The sequence below is a fragment of the Mytilus galloprovincialis genome, chromosome 10 (assembly GCF_965363235.1).
Source record: "Mytilus galloprovincialis chromosome 10, xbMytGall1.hap1.1, whole genome shotgun sequence".
Lineage (NCBI taxonomy): Eukaryota > Metazoa > Mollusca > Bivalvia > Mytilida > Mytilidae > Mytilus > Mytilus galloprovincialis.
The window spans coordinates 51126525-51140884 of NC_134847.1; the positions used below are offsets into that span (position 1 = coordinate 51126525).

The following is a 14360-nucleotide window of genomic DNA, read 5'->3' on the forward strand; positions in this document are numbered from 1 at the left end:
CAGATTTGCTCTAAATGCTTTGGTTTCAGAGTTATAAGCAAAAATCTACATTTTACCCCTATGTTCTATTTTTAGCCATGGCAGCCATTTTGGTTGGTTGGCCGAGTCACCGGACACATTTTTTAAACTGGATACCCTAATGATGATTGTGGCCTAGTTTGGTTAAATTTGGCCCTGTAGTTTTAGAGGAGAAGATTTTTGTAAAAGTTAACAACGCTGATGTCGGACGCCAAGTGATGAGAAAAGCTCTGACACTTGGCCTTTTGGGCCAGGTTAGCTAAAAATGGCTGAATCTGCCCCTGGATATTACAGTCTCTTTCGACAATCACATTGAATAACTTACAGTGTGATGGCTTTATAGCCAGTCTAGGTCTTTAAAAACTTCCATCATCACATTGAATATCTAAAAACTCTGACGGTAAAGAGGTATTATACCGCATAACGTTGGTCTCTATTTCCTTGTCAATTTTAATGTTTGTTTTTTCAGAAACTAATCAATGGTTTTGCAAAATAAGCAAAACAGTTACTACAGATCTAGTGAATAATTAATAAGTATTGTTATTGAATACTGAATTAATATTGGTAGGAATCAGGAAAGGCCATTACTACTTATTTACTCCATTGTTAGATAAATGACCTTATTTATATTTTCATACATTAACAAAATAAACAAATAACGCTACTTTGTTTGACCTTTAAAAGCAGAGAATAAAATCAAACCTCATAAGGTTTTCTGCTTTTTATAGTCATGATAGAGAACTATTAATAAATCTGTTATTTCCCGATAAATAACAGCATGAAAATTTAATAAAGACACTTAGTATGATATCATTATTTTTTTTCACACTCCCAACTGTGATTATAAAGTCGTTTTTTTGTTGTTGTATGCTTTAACACACACAGGCCACTGCCAAGAATATATAAAGAAGTTTTTTCTTTTTTAATACAGAAGCAAAATATCAGGAGATATATTGGTATGATGGATATGTAAAAAGAGAAAGGCAGAAATTAGTTAAATGCTTTCATCTAAAAGGTCTTTGTTTATATGTAACACAAGGAAGTGTGTGTTACATATATATTCATGAAAGGTACAATTTTACAAGTCATCAATTAGTAAAATGTCCCAAGGCATCAACAAATATATCATCCTTTATTTTTTATTTAACTAAAAAAGTTTTAAACTGAACAAGTAATGATGGGTGCAATGTTTAATTTGTTATAATTCAAAATTAAAAAAAAAGAAAAAACTTCTGGTATTTTTGTAAAACTAAACAAAATTTGTTCAAAAAAAAAATTCTATTGTTCTTGTAAATAATGTTCTCAAACAGGATTTCTGAATTAATCATTCTTGTAATTAGCATAGAAATTCATAAATCGTGAAGTGTTTCAGGATATTATAACATCTTTTTCCACTGAAGTTAATGTATTTTCTAAATTAAATGCATGCATAAATCTTCAATATTACACAATAATGGAAGTGATATTAATGAGCTATTTTATCATATGTTGTGGAATATTACTTAAATTGAGTTCAAATATTACAATGTTCTATACCATTGTTTTTCCATCTTCTACATAGGTGGATCAAGTGGGGGAAATTTTGTTCGATGATATAGGGAATCGGTAAAGCATGCCTGAAGCAAGCCCCTTTTTTTAGCAGTCAGTGCTCCTACCCCCTCCCTCTCCCTCTAAAAAATTCTGGATCCCCATCTAATTAATTCTTCTTTTTTTGCATGAACCAGAACACACACATTCATATTTGAATAAACAGTTCTTGATATAAATTTTTTTTTTTCTTCAAATATTTACACAGAGAAATTGCAGTCACAGTGACTGGATGGTCCTGCAATACACTGACTGTTACTACTAAGGGTACAACATGCTTCTAAACAAAGTTTTGATTTAAATCTAAAAGATGTGTCTGCTCCTGTATTTATTGAGGACAATATTATATGTTCCTTGTTTTCAGGAAAAGAACTAAAACAAAAGACTAAATAAAGAACTATCAAAGGGGCAAAATATTAGTGACTGGTAATTATTTTTAATAAAATAAGACTTCTGAAGTTCTGTAATAAATAGTGATTTTCAAGGACAGTGAGAGACACAGTTGTGTTTTAATATAATTTGCTGTCTAAAAGAATCTCCATTTTTATAATGTCAATATTTACACAGGATATATTACATCTTAAACACTTAAGTAAATAGTCATATATATGGTGAAAAACTATTTATTCCCTTTGCTGTGAAGGAATTGAATCGTAAAGCTATATAAGTATTCAATAGAATGTCAACAATGATTAGGTTTATCAATAACAACTGGAAAACATGATTGATTATTTCTTTCCAAGGGTATTCATCTAGTTCAGATAAGTCATATCTCTAGTCCAGAATAATCAGATTTGATCACAAACATGTAAACTATAACAGTTTTTTACTCAAAATAATAGAAGTTTACTAGATTCTTAATGTTAAATTAAGAAACAAGATAACGAAATTGATCTTTAAAATTTTTTGCAATAAATTTGGGATTGTTATTTGCATTATGTTCAGTGGCAAATATTTCATGCTTGTTCAGGGTGAGAACAAATTAACAAATAATACAATAAGTACATTTTTGTAGGTCCTGTAATACAGGTCAAACAAAATATGATGCAGGTCATTTGGACTGTCCTTGGAAAATATTCAGGGAATATTGGATATATATATGGATAGAAATTTTCCCTTGCAACAGATCTACGGTGACTTTCAGACCCCTCTAAAGTAGTTCATAGGGTTCAAAAAGTGCAGAGATTCTAGCACTCTGTCTACAGAAGCCATCTTTACATCAACACAGATAAAGTTACAATATTTTCATTTGAAAATAGTTTTACACTTTCTAAATTTAAGTGACGAAAATGATTTGAAGTACTTTTGTCATTTTGGGAAAGACGAAAAATGACCAAGAGCTAACAAAATCACTGCATCCCACAAATCCAAGCTAATACTCCACTTTGGCAAGGTTTTTTTTTGTCAGTTGGAAGATGACCAAAAGGGAATGTATTTAATATTCCCCAATCACCCTTGAGATGTGCAAGTTTTGGACCTTTTATAGTAAGAGATTTAAATCAAAGCGCGAAAGCGCTGTAAAGGCAGTTAATTACAGGTTGTGTGTATTTCTAGTCCAGTTATATCATTATCTTCCATAGAACAGAGGTGGTTTGTAGTATTTAAGATTTAGAGTTCTCTTGTACCTAGTTCACCTATATCTATAGTCTACTGTTTACAGTATATTTTCTGTACCTCGCCATGAAATGCATTTTTAAGACATAAGAACTTTTCCTTTTTAATGTAAATAAAACTATTTTTATGCCCCACCTACGATAGTAGAGGGGCATTATGTTTTCTGGTCTGTGCGTCCGTCCGTCTGTCCGTCCGTCCGTCTGTCCGTCCGTCCGTCTGTCCCGCCTCAGGTTAAAGTTTTTGGTCGAGGTAGTTTTTGATGAAGTTGAAGTCCAATCGACTTCAAACTTGGTACACATGTTCCCTATGATATGATCTTTCTAATTTCAATGCCAAATTAGAGATTTTACTCCAATTTCACGGTCCAATGAACATAGAAAATGATAGTGCGAGTGGGGCATTCGTGTACTGAGGACACATTCTTAATAATTATTGATTATATACACATATTCAATTACTCCTATCCTATGAAAAATAATTCACAAAGATTGACTAGTCTCCGTTCTGTGTGTATTGCTAGAACATCAAGTAACATAATGGTTAATGTACATAGTAACATGTCAACTCTTTTGAAGACAGAACTTTTTTAAAATTCTCCCTCCAAGCAAAATTATTTTTCAGTATAAACATGATAAAGTTATCTACCTGTATTAATGACCTAGAGACTCTCAAGAGCCTGTGTCGCTCACCTTGGACGGTCTATGTGCATATTAAACAACGGACACATATAAAATGACAAAATTGTGTTTTTGATGATGGGGATGTGTTTGTAGATCTTTCTTTACTGAACATTCTTGGTGCTACAATTATCTCTATCTATAATAAACATGGCCCAGTATTTACAGTTGAAAATATTTTTTAAAAATTAACAAAAAATACAAAAATTTATGAAAATTGTTAAAAATTGACTATAAAGGGCAATAACTCTTTAAGGGGTCAACTTAAAATTTTGGTCATATTGACTTATTTGTAGATCTTACTTTGCAGAACATTATTGCTGTTTACAGTTTATCTCTATCTATAATAATATTTAAGATAATAACCAAACTCTGCAAAATTTCCTTCAAATTACTAATTTGGGGGCAGCAATCCATCAACGGGTTGTCAGATTTGTCTGAAAATTCCTGGGCAGATAGATCTTCACTGAAGAGACAATTTCACCCTATGTCAGATTTGCTCTAAATGCTTTGGTTTCAGAGTTATAAGCCAAAATCTACATTTTACCTGTATGTTCTATTTTTGATTTTTAATCTCGGTTGGTTGACCGGGTCTAACCACACATTTTTTAAATTAGATACCGCAATGATGATTTTGGCTAAGTTTGGTTAAATTTGGCGCAGTAGTTTCAGAGAAGATTTTTTGTAAAAGTTTATGGACGACGAAACCAAGTGATGAGTTAGGTCAGGTGAGCTAAAAAGGAGTTTTTAATCAAGGTAACAATGACATCTGGTGGCCATAAAAGCTGTCTCATTAGCATTTTAACCACTTTCCATATTTGCTTTTAAGACAATAGAAGAAAATTATTCAATGAAAAAACAAAACTTACTTGTAAATATGAAATTCTCTTTACAGTATGAGTTTTTCTCATTGTTGGAGATTGTACAGTAGTACAGTCTTGTAACTGCTTATACCCATTTCTTATCCCCTTTAGTTTGATAAACTCACAGAATATCATATATTTACATTGTGCCACATCTCCTTATTTTTATATGCATTACAATAACATGAACAATTGTAATTCAAATCTATATATCAAAGCAAAATGAATTTCACTACTTTCATTCATGCATCCTTTGGAAAAATATAAGTTCTAAAATGACGCAATATATGTTTATTTATATAAAAATTTTATTTAGTTTTCGACTCTTAACAGGTATAAACAAGAATGTGTCCCCAGTACACGAATGCCCCACTCGCACTATCATTTTCCATGTTCAGTGGACCGTGACATTGGGGTAAAAACTCTAATTTGGCATTAAAATTAAAAAGATCATATCATAGGGAACATGTGTACCAAGTTTGAAGTCGATTGGACTTCAACTTCATCAAAAACTACCTTGACCAAAAACTTTAACCTGAAGAGGGACAGACGGACGGACGAACGGACGAACGGACGAACAGACGAACGGACGCACAGACCAGAAAACATAATGCTCCCCTACTATCGTAGGTGGGGCATAAAAATGCACAGCTGTGTCATGATTTGTGAAATCTGTGCTGAAAACATAGGCATTTATGGTGTTTGAGTAATTCCATCTGTGAAGCTCAACATTAGCTCGTCAGTTGGTGAAGGACAGTTATAAATCTTTCCTGCAGGATGAATGTACATCTGTTCAGGAAAACCAATTTCACAAATCAAAACTTTCCTCTAGATTTCTCCTACAATATTCATCCAGTTTAGTTCTTTTGGTTTAACGGGACACCGTCCTGATTTTTAATTTTGTAAACCATTCAGTCTCTTGCTTACAAATGGTGCATGAAAATAGGATGGGAATGCATGGCAGTAGACAAGTCTCTATAAAGTGGGTATGTGCCCTGAAAAAAGTTTTATAACATTAGCTTTTTTGAAACTTGTGAAAGACTTGTGCAACACACATACCTAAATAACTATAACATAGGTGGAGAGCATCATTCATGTCATTGTTTTGTTCCTGTTTACATTGTCATTGATATTTTTCAAGAAAGCCCGAGGCATAGCTCATGAATTCTTGTCATTACAACCGAAATTTACATAATTACTGCTAAAATAATTATCAGTATAATATATCTCTTGTAGAAAAACCATACAATTGTAGTATTAACCAAAAAATGTCAAACAGATGATATTGAATCGTAATCCCAAAAGTTATGACGTCTTGAATTCACCCCCCTTTTTATTCTAAAACGATAATTGCGGTTGCAAACAGACTTTGGTTTACTTGCATGGTGATTATATAAATAACAGTACATATTTCTTAAAGAAAATAAAGTTTTACCATGAATAGTTTCCTGAACGTAGTCGTTTTCAGTAAAATGTGCCTTGCAAACAACAGCTGATTGATATGGGTTCTGCGATTGCATCGCACATGACAATCTACGTTTGAGCCATGGCGTTGATCCAACTTTTCCTTCTTATTAAGTCATTTAGAAATGCAAGTCCTCCTCTTAAATGACACTCAGGTACACACCAACAAGGACTAGGCATCGTTAATTGTGTGATTGTTTTGCAGTGCAAAAACGGAAGTTAAGGACGGAACTGACTGGTCTCACTAATAAGAGACAAGAAGAATTTTAGAGACAAACAGCGACAAGAAGTTTAATTTAGTGACGAAGCGACAATAACTAACAAGGGACAAGCGAATCGTAATTCTCTCACGAGGCTATTCTCATTTGATGTGATAGGGTGAAGCTACACCTATCAAATATGTCCCTATCAAAAAGAAGAATTTCACTGTTAGAAAGGAAATGATATTTCATGGTTTTTATTCAATAAATTCTTTAAAAGGAAATTGATTTTTTTTTGTTTTGATGGCCAATTTTTGGCGTGTGCATAAAATATATATTTTTTTATATCTAATAAAAACTAATCCCTTTCTTCTTAAAAAAAATATATTTTTATCTATCAATGTGCAGTAATATAAAAAATGTTTTATAACCGCCCCTATAATAAAAAATAATGCATGTGTTTTTTTAATATCTATGGGGAATAAGTTGTTGCAATGACATTTTTTTTATTTATGTATAGTCGCTATATAGTCTTCTTGACGCTTCTTCTCGCTAAATTAATTATATTGTCGCTTCTTATCGCTATTTTAATTTTATTGTCGCTTCTTATCACTTTTTGACGCTTCTTGTCTTTAATTAGTGGAACCCTATTCAGGAACGATAATTTCATATTTTACATAACTGAGACCGAAATAACTATAACGTCATACGGCTTCACGTACAGAAATACTTTAAATTGTATATAATGCAATATAATTCATGGTCAGTCGACTTTTAATTATAATATCATGTTATATCAACGAGTGAAATGATTTTAAAATATCTTTAGATCGCAAATAGTACACGAAATTGAACGGACCTCTTTCCACACGGAATTCGAATAATGATAGTTTGTAATCAGATTGACTGCTTATAATGCAAAAGACACATTAATAAACAGATTTTTAAAACGAACAATACACACTGATCGTTTCTTTATTTCCCAATGTAAATGAAAGGAACAAAAACCAATACATACCACAAAAAGTAGAGGAGAAATTTAAACATTTCCGGATCTATTTCTTGCAAAATGACCCCCAGCAAAGATTTGCGTAAGGAAAGATGAACCTCATGACTTGAAAGTCAGGCCTTAAAGCACTGCCTTTAAAAAAGATCACAATCAGAATATTATACAATCTGGTTTTGGGTTTCTAAGACATGCTTATTTAATTGTTTGACTGTATATCAAGCTTTTCCAGTTTTGCCTTACTACCAAATTGCAAAGAACAAAAAAAAGTTTTGTTTTAGAAAGTCCGTGAAAATTAACAATACATTGTACTTTAATAATAAAACTATCTATCTGCCCAATTATTTTGAACAGTCAAAGCAATGAATCAATAGAAGTTCCAGTTGGTTTTCCGTGTATGTTCTGACCTTTAGTTTTTTTTCCCAGATTTATTACTTATTTTCATTCTTAAATTGACCCAAAAGTTAATTTGGTATAGTGACAGTAAATTAATATCACAGGTTATCATGTTGACTGCAAGTGGACATTTAAAATTAACAGTAAACACTCACAGTATCAATATATTTTCATATGTGAGAGTTGAGAACAACAATTCATAGTGTGCTGCTAACTAGTTTCTGCATTGGCTAGAGGTATAGGGGGAGGGTTGAGATCTCATAAACATGTTTAACCCAGTCGCATTTTTGTGCCTGTCCCAAGTCAGGAGCCTCTGGCCTTTGTTAGTCTTGTATTATTTTTAATTTTAGTTTCTTGTGTACAATTTGGAGTTTAGTATGGCGTTCATTATCACTGAACTAGTATATATATTTGTTTAGGGGCCAGCTGAAGGACGCCTCTGGGTGCGGGAATTTCTCGCTGCATTGAAGACCTATTGGTGACCTTCTGCTGTTGTTTTCTCTATGGTTGGGTTGTTGTCTTTTTGACACATTCCCTATTTCCATTCTCAATTTTAGATAATAAGTTGACATTTTTTGTTTGAATACAGTGTTTCAATTTGATGGCATATAGTCAATATTCTAATGTTATGATATCATTAATACTAGGAAATGTCCATAAGGTCAAACTGTCAGACAACTTCTTACAGGAGTTATTCTAAGTTCTGTTTTGTTTAAAAAAAACCTACTCTGTTTTAAATCAGAAGAATGTTACAATTATGTGAAATATTCATAGTCTGCATTCTGTTTAAATATATTGCAAAAAGTTGATATTAGTATTTATTACTTTTACCCAAAGGCAGAGGGGGGAAGTCAAGTTGGTAATATCAAAAACCCTTTTATTTTAAAACAGAAGGCACACTTAATTTACAAATAACTGTATGTGAAGTATGTGCAAATTATACTTACAAATTGTGTCATAAAAACCTATATCAATATTAGCATGATTAGTCAAACATCATTTCTATGCTTGAAAGAGTTTATATATATTCATTATTTGGGGTTATATTTTTCCAAATATTTTTTCTTTCTAAGATGTACATTTTTTGTAACTTCTGACATTTGATACACATACCAGTATGTTAAAATGTACTTCTCAAGGCAAATTTTGTATGCTAAAAATATGTTTGCCTTATCTATACATGTAAGTATATCTAATATATTATGTAATCCAGTGTCAGTATGATTACTTCTAGGTTGAGTAAATTAATGTAATCAATTACATTTGATTTAAGATGTTAGGTGTAATTGTAATGTAATTAATTACATTAAATTAGAAAAGTAATTGTAATGTAATCAGTTACATTTAATTAGCAAAGTAATTGTAATTTAATCAATTACTTTATAAAGTAACTGACCCCACCCTTGTTCTGATCAGTACAATTTTCTTGAAAAGACTCCTTCCAAGCAACATAAATTTAAAGAAATGTTATGACTGACAGATATTCAAGGTTGTAAGTTGAAGGTTAAGAAGTTAAACCAGATGCTCCACAGGGCGCAGCTTGATACGACCGCAGAGGTCAAACCCTGAACAGTTGGGGCAAGTATGGACACAACATTTAAGCTTGATACAGCTCTGAATTTGGATTGTGATTAAAAACTTGACACAACATAGGTTACTGACACAGAATGAATGTGGTTTAAGAACTTAAACTTAAAAACTTAAAAAATTTAAATTGGACATTTACCTACTATGGGTCCAATATCCAAAATCTAAATACATGGTTAGATTCAGCATATCATAGAACCCCAAGAATTAATTTTTTGATGAAATCAAATAATGTTCAATTTTAGACCCTTTAGCATGTTTAGACCTCAATGTGTACCAATTTGATAACTGGGCCCAAATATTAAAAATCTAAATACATGGTTGTTGAAATCAAACAAAGTTTAATTTTTGACCCTTTGGACCTTAATGTAGACCAATTTGAAAACGGGACAATATTGTGCAATTGAAAATTTTTTGCTATTGCGGAATACTGTGCAAATGAAAATTTCTTGCTATTGGGTGCTATAAACAGTTTCGTATAAAAAACTAGAGGTTATTCCCCGACTAAAAATAACCATGGAGGGAAACCCCTGTTTATGTACTCAATTGGTGAAAAAGTATCATGTTTTTTGTATTTGATTGTAAAAATTAGTTAATTAGCTTTGAATTAAAACAGGTTGAATGATTGAAATAATTTTAAAAATTATATTAACTTTACATGTTTTGAGGGGAGACAACACTGTAAACATCCTGTTTTTTTGGCAGTGAAAATTGAAAACTTATTTGCAGCCACTGTAGCTCTTTTCGGAGCATGAAACCGTACCCTGAAACAAGATTTTTTTGAAAGGCCAGGTAAAAACCTACAAATTTCATACAGTTTTGATTATGTAAAATGTGCATGGATCATGTCTTCATGGGTGTGCACATGACCTTGTTTCAAGTTTTTTTATGTTCAAATTAGACCTTTTTTCCCCATGTTCATTGGATGGAATCTTTTAAATATATTAAAAGTACATATTATTTTTATTTCATTATAAACTAGAGAACATTCTGATTCCAGTGATATCTAGTTTTATACAAGTATCTTTATTAATCAGTCCACCACTAAGGGTCACTTATGCATGGTCCCTCAAAATGTGACGTCATAGAAAAAAACTGTTGATTGCACCCATTGCACAATGCTTAATATAATAATTTTGGACCCCGATTTGGACCAACTTGAAAACTTGGCCCATAATCAAAAATCTGTTTAGATTCAGCATATCAAAGAACCGCAAGAATTCAATTTTTTTTTAAATCAAGCTAAGTTTAATTTTGGACCCTTTGGACCTTAATGTAGACCAATTTGAAAACAGGACAAAAAATTAAGAATCTGAATACATGGTTAGATTTGGCATATCAAAGAACCCCAATAATTCATTTTTTGATGAAATCAAACAAATTTTAATTTTGGCCCCTAACTCCTTGGGACCAAAACTCCCAAAATCAATCCCAACCTTCCTTTTGTGGTCATAGACCTTGTGTTTAAATTTCATACATTTCTGTATACTTATACTTAAGTTATTGTGCAAAAAACCAAGAAAAATGCTTATTTAGGCCCTTTTTGGCCCCTAATTCATAAACTGTTGGGACCGACACACCCAAAATCAATCTCAACCTTCCTTTTATGGTGATAAACCTTTTGTTTAAATTTCATAGATTTCTATTTACTTTTACTAAAGTAGAGTGCGAAAACCAAATGTCTTCGGACAATGCTAACGTGATACCAATATACGACCAAAAAATTTTCAATTTTTGCAGTCGTATAAAAACCTTGACCCTTGTTACTTACCCCTTCAAAGTTTAAATTTTCAGCAATCCAATCTCTTGCTACTTTATATTCCTCCGTCATCTCCATGATAAACAATGTATCAGCAGCATCAACTATTGTGGCCCCTAAATTCAGCGTTCCAAATATACTGGCACTGTGTCCTCTGTGTGATATTGGTCTTAATTCATTGGAACCCCAGGCATGCTTCTTATAATTAGCCCATGCATGTCTCATCATCTAAAATTTCAGTTAAAAAATGTATTATAAAGGTATAAAAAATGTATTATACAGGTATAAAAAATGTATTATATAGATATAAAAAAATGTATCATACAGATAAAAAATGTATTATACAGGTATAAAAAATGTATTATATAGATATAAAAAATTGAATCATACAGATATAAAATGTATTATACAGGTAAAAAAAAGTATTATACAGGTATAAAAATATATTATACAGATATAAATTAAAAACCAATTCTTTAGAGGACAATTGAAGGTCTTTCCACCTCGATAGTAAGAATTAAACGATGTTAGAAAATGTCACTCCTTGTTGATGTAATTTGGTTCTTCAAATTGATATAAAAGAATAAGATTAATAGGTATATGCAGAAGACTTAATTGTTTTATTGTGAACAGAATATAATTTTTAGCAAAGGTCAAAATCTAGAACATCAAATTGACCTTTGACCTTGACCTCAATTTCAAGGTCATAGGTCAGTGATCTTAAATCAAAAGACCCAAGGTCAATCATTTGTATGGTTGTGGAGAAATACTGATTTCAAATACATAAGGGGAGAAAACTCCTATAAGGGTTAACCAAAACACTTCGACTGAAATAGGTTGAAGTTGCGCCTTTTTGTAAACAGTAATTTGGCAAACAAATCATATCATTAACTGTAACAGTTTCTGTGGAATAACGATAACAAGCAAAATTCAAAATTTATAACATGACCTTGACCTTTGACCTTGATCTCAGTTTCAAGGTCATAGGTCAGTGAACTCAAAATAGAAGACCGGAGGTCAATCACTTGTATGGTTGTGGAGAAATACTGATTTGAAATACATAAGGGGAGAAAACTCCTATTAGGGTTAACCAAAACACTTTGACTTAAATAGGTTGAAGTTGCGCCTAATTGTAAACAGTTATTTGGCAAACAAATCATATCATTTACTGTCACAGTTTCTGTGAAAACAGTTCGCTAAAATCTTTTACGGTTTTAGAGATATAGCGATAACAAGAAAAAGGGGACGTGGGGAGATAACTCCTATAAGAATAAGTGTTCGGTCACACAGGGTGAGTTTTGAAACCCCCATTACTGTACAACATCATTGGCCAAAAAATCCATTCGATATGTTGTAAGACAAAAAAGCATCTCAGACGGCAGAATAAAAAAAAAAAAAATAAAAAAAAATTATCAGAAGAAAAACAAAAGGTCTTTTCACGAAAAGTGGAAAGACCTAAAAATGTATCATACAGGTATAAAAAATGTATTATACAGGTATATAAAATGTATTATACAGGTAAATAAAATGTATTATACAGGTATAAAAAATGTATTACACAGGTAAATAAAATGTATTATACAGGTAAATAAAATATAAAAAATGTATTAGACAGGTTTAAAAAATGTATGATACAAATATTACATATATGCTATGTACATGCATTTTACTGGCAACATAGTCAAGGAAGAGCAAATCATAGAAGTAAAAGCTTACAATTGGTGCAGTTTGGGGAGGCAATTGATTGGTGAATTTGTTGTGTATCGAGAACATAAAACAGGTTTTTTTTAATTGCACCTATAGTAGGCTTGATTTTAGTTCTTTTTGTTGCTCTTACTTGACCAAGTAACAGAATGTCTTATCTAAGAGTTGGTAACTTGTCGAAAAAATTAATACTCAAAAGGCAGTAATTGTATAATATGAAAAAGTCTGTTAATCTTAACTACATGTAACTTTACCATAGCTATGAAAATAGAGTAAGACACATAGATATATCTTGTCTGTAAGTTATTTTGAAAGAAAAATGTAAATGTTGATGTTAAAAACTAAAATGGAAATACATGACATGTACATGTACTTTAACATGTGAATTATGAAAAACCTCTATGTCATTGAACTACATATCTGAAGGTTTCAGGGATAAAATAGTTCTGAAGACGTAATCATCACATGTCACAGCAATTTTTTGTATTCAGTGGACCGTGAAATTGGGATAAAAACTCTAATTTGGCATTAAAATTACAAAGATCATATATCATAACTTATTAAGGAACATGTGTACTAAGTTTCAAGTTGATTGGACTTTAACTTCATCAAAAACTACCTTGACCAAAAACTTTAACCTGAAGCGGAACAGACAAACAGACGAACGGCGGCACAGAACAGAAAACATAAATGGGGCATAAAAATATAATAGCTTTTCAAAACATCATTATTCTTTGGATTAACATGAGACAGGCCTTTGTGACTTTTTTGAGACTATGCCACAAAAATCATTTTGCTCAAAATTACAGTTATCGCTTGGCAGCAAAAAGACAATGCTTCAGTTCTCATTAAGGCTTTCTTTGGAACCAGTGACTCATCTGTGAAACAATTTCTGTATTGTCTTACTTTCTCAACACAAATTCACAAGAGATGTGCATTGTACATGTAACGCCCCTGTATCATGATCTCATGAAAGTTATCTTAATAATGTTAATAGTGATACATTGTAGGACAGTTGGTACAAAAAATGTAGCACACACAGTACAGAACTTTCTAGAAATATCTTTTTTCATGGTGGTATAATATTTTGCACCACAAGATAACAAATATGACAACACTTTGAACGTGTATTTACATGTACATGTACAATCAAATTATGTGTTGGCTTTATTTTACTTTTCATATTTCACTTTTAATAAAAATAATAAAAGAAATTTGCTGTTTATACTCTCCCCTAAACATTTGCTAAACCTCATGAAAAGTACAACTGGTTTGCTTGTTATTGATAAAAATAAATCAAATCAGCTGAGTGATTAGGCAACACTCTCATAACACTCATAGTTACCATGGTGACATGTATCTTTTTTTAACAGTATTAGTCCTTCAACAATTGGTGACTTCAGAAATCTCTATTTTTCTTGTCGAAATGATTTGTAGCGTTCAGGATACATGTATACAGTTATAGATGATACCATTGGTTTACAA

The 14360-nt window shown here is 31.7% G+C and overlaps 1 protein-coding gene and 1 long non-coding RNA gene across 2 annotated transcripts in view; both read right to left on the reverse strand.

The window, feature by feature from the left end:
• The window catches only part of LOC143047772 (mannosyl-oligosaccharide 1,2-alpha-mannosidase IA-like), a 33836-nt gene that overhangs the window by 17428 nt on the left and 2048 nt on the right, over positions 1-14360 (reverse strand). Inside the window, exon 2 of the mRNA XM_076221020.1 lies at positions 11184-11399. Within this exon, the coding sequence (XP_076077135.1) occupies positions 11184-11399 (216 nt within the window). The remainder of the gene's footprint in view (positions 1-11183; positions 11400-14360) is intronic.
• On the reverse strand, positions 3695-7568 carry LOC143047771 (uncharacterized). Its single transcript, XR_012969656.1, has 2 exons — positions 6195-7568; positions 3695-5754 (listed from the first exon to the last, which is right to left on the reverse strand). It is a non-coding gene; the product is annotated as an uncharacterized LOC143047771 (long non-coding RNA).